Source organism: Nestor notabilis, unplaced genomic scaffold (genome assembly GCF_000696875.1).
Source record: "Nestor notabilis isolate BGI_N333 unplaced genomic scaffold, ASM69687v1 scaffold31428, whole genome shotgun sequence".
NCBI classification, from domain to species: domain Eukaryota; kingdom Metazoa; phylum Chordata; class Aves; order Psittaciformes; family Psittacidae; genus Nestor; species Nestor notabilis.
In genome coordinates this window covers 10,074-12,257 of record NW_009942012.1, presented here as the reverse complement: position 1 = coordinate 12,257, position 2,184 = coordinate 10,074, and the positions used below count along the sequence as shown (strand labels likewise).

General features: G+C 47.4%; 1 protein-coding gene across 1 annotated transcript; it reads left to right on the top strand.

Moving 5' to 3' along the window:
• Window positions 1-685: 685 nt before the first annotated feature.
• On the top strand, window positions 686-1,994 carry LOC104410891 (interferon-induced protein with tetratricopeptide repeats 1-like; the record flags this gene model as incomplete). Its single annotated transcript, XM_010021179.1, has 1 exon — window positions 686-1,994. A coding segment is annotated over one exon (1,309 nt), but the record flags the coding sequence as incomplete, so codon positions are not given.
• Between the last annotated feature and the right edge of the window lie 190 nt (window positions 1,995-2,184).

The window sequence follows — 2,184 nt, the reverse complement described above, 5'->3', positions numbered from 1 at the left end:
GAAAAAAGGTCCTTGTTCAGAACCACAGGATGGTTATGGTTGGCAGGGACCTCTGGAGGTTATATCTTGACCACCCCCCTGCTCAAGCAGGGCCACCTAGAGCAGGATGCCCATGACCACATCCAAACAGCTTTTGAGTATCTCCCTCTGGTTCTCTTTATCATCCTCACAACTAAAAGACAAAGAGTTTCCTAGTAAAGCTTCATGAGTTTTAGTTTGTGCCCATTGCTTCTTGTCCTGGCACTGGGCACCACTGGTAAAAAGCCTGGCTCTGCCTTCTTTGCACCTTCCCTTCAGGTTTTCATATATGTTTCTAAGATGTCTCTGAGCCTTCTCTTCTCTAGGCTGAAGAGTCCCAGCTCTTTCAGCCTTTCCTCAGATGAGAGGTGCTCCAGTCCAACATCTTCATGGCTCTTTGTTGGACTCTCCCTCCTGAGCCATCTCTTGCTGCATCATTCACATGAAGCCACAGCCCCTATTTCTTTCCCATGGGGAACAGAGAAGTTTTCGTTGTGTAGTTTTGGCTGGCTCTACTCTTCCCATTTGTGAAGCCCATCTTAGGGCCTTTATCTTGGGTAAGAGCTGCAGCTGTTTCAAGTACAGCTAGGAGCTCCTTTGTGCTCTCTGTGGGTACCACAGGACCCCACATGCTGCCTATTCCTAACCCACATTTTCCTTTCTGCAGCAAGGAAGAGCTGAAGGAAAAGTTGGATGCCCTTCAATGCCATTTCACCTGGCATTTGAGTATAGTAGGCCACATTGAAACTAGCCATGTCCTGCAGAAGCTGGCTGTTGAAATCAAGTACACACCCCACCAAAACCAGGCAGCACTCTTGGGGCTGCAGGCATACCTGTACCAGCTGGAAGGTCAGAACAGAGAAGCTCTGCAAAGCCTTAAAGATGCTGAAAAGCACAAGAGACAAGATAAGCAGCAGGCATCTGCTGCTGATTCTTTGGTTATCTATGGGAATTATGCTTGGATTCACTACCTTCAGGCCTCTTACCAGGAGGCTGAAAGCTATCTGGAAGAAGTTCAGCAGCTCTGCACAACTCCTTTGGATGCACAGCTGATCCCATACATCCAGGCCCAGAAAGGCTGGTCCCTCCTGGCTATCAGAGCCCGGAATGGGGAACGGGCAAGAGAGTGCTTTGAAGCAGCATTGATGCTTGAACCAGAGAACAAGAACTTCCATGCTGGGCTGGGAATGGCTCTTTATTCCTCCTGGAATTACTTCTGGTATCCTGATATTGCAGAGGAAGCCAGAATCCAGTTGGAAAAAACTGTTCTTATGCATCCAAATAACTACAGAGCCAAAATATATTTAGGTGTTCTACTTGAACAAGTGAATACAGAAAGATCAATTGGCTTGGTAGAAGAAAGTGTAGAGAAAAGCTCTGATCCTGATGTCCTCAAGGCTTCAGCTTCCTTTTGGCTGAGAAGAAATTCTGCAGACAGGGCGATTCAGATATTACACCAAGCCCTGGAGCAGAATCCAGGTTACCACCTTCTCTACCAAGCCCTGGCCAAGTGCTATAAGATACAGTGGCTTAACGCAAATAGCGAAGACAAGAATAACATATTAGAAGCAGCTATCAAGGACCTCAACCAAATTCTTCAGGAACATCCAGACCTTGTGTTTGTAAAGCTGCAATTGGCAGAATTCTATGGTGCAAGAAACCCAGCACAGGAAGAGAAGATCTACAGAGAGCTGCACAAAAGAAAGGACACCCTGAGCCTCAAAAGCCTTCAAGCCCTTTATCTCTACTGGGGAAAGTTCTTCTTCTACAAGAAGAATTCACTTGATGAAGCAAAAGCAAAGTTTATGGATGGTTACAAGATTCCCATGGCAACAGCAGTGAGGAAGGAGTGTGCCCAGAAGCTGACCAAGCTGGCTCAGCACTACCATGGTGAGGCTGCTGCTGCTATTTTACGCTTCATGCGAGATACAGACCGCCAATTGCCTGCAGAATTCTCTGGAGGCGACCTAGAATGATGGCAGGAGACCCAGCCTAGGCAAAGCAGGGAATCCTTTCTGCAAAGCTAGAAGGCTTCCAGGACTAGTGTCTATCTCTCTTTCCAACAGCAGGCCCATCACCTCATATAGACACAAGGGTTCCATCCGTGTCTCAGCCCATCCCATTGCTTGTCCAGAAATACAGGCCTACCCATAGATAACTGACTGC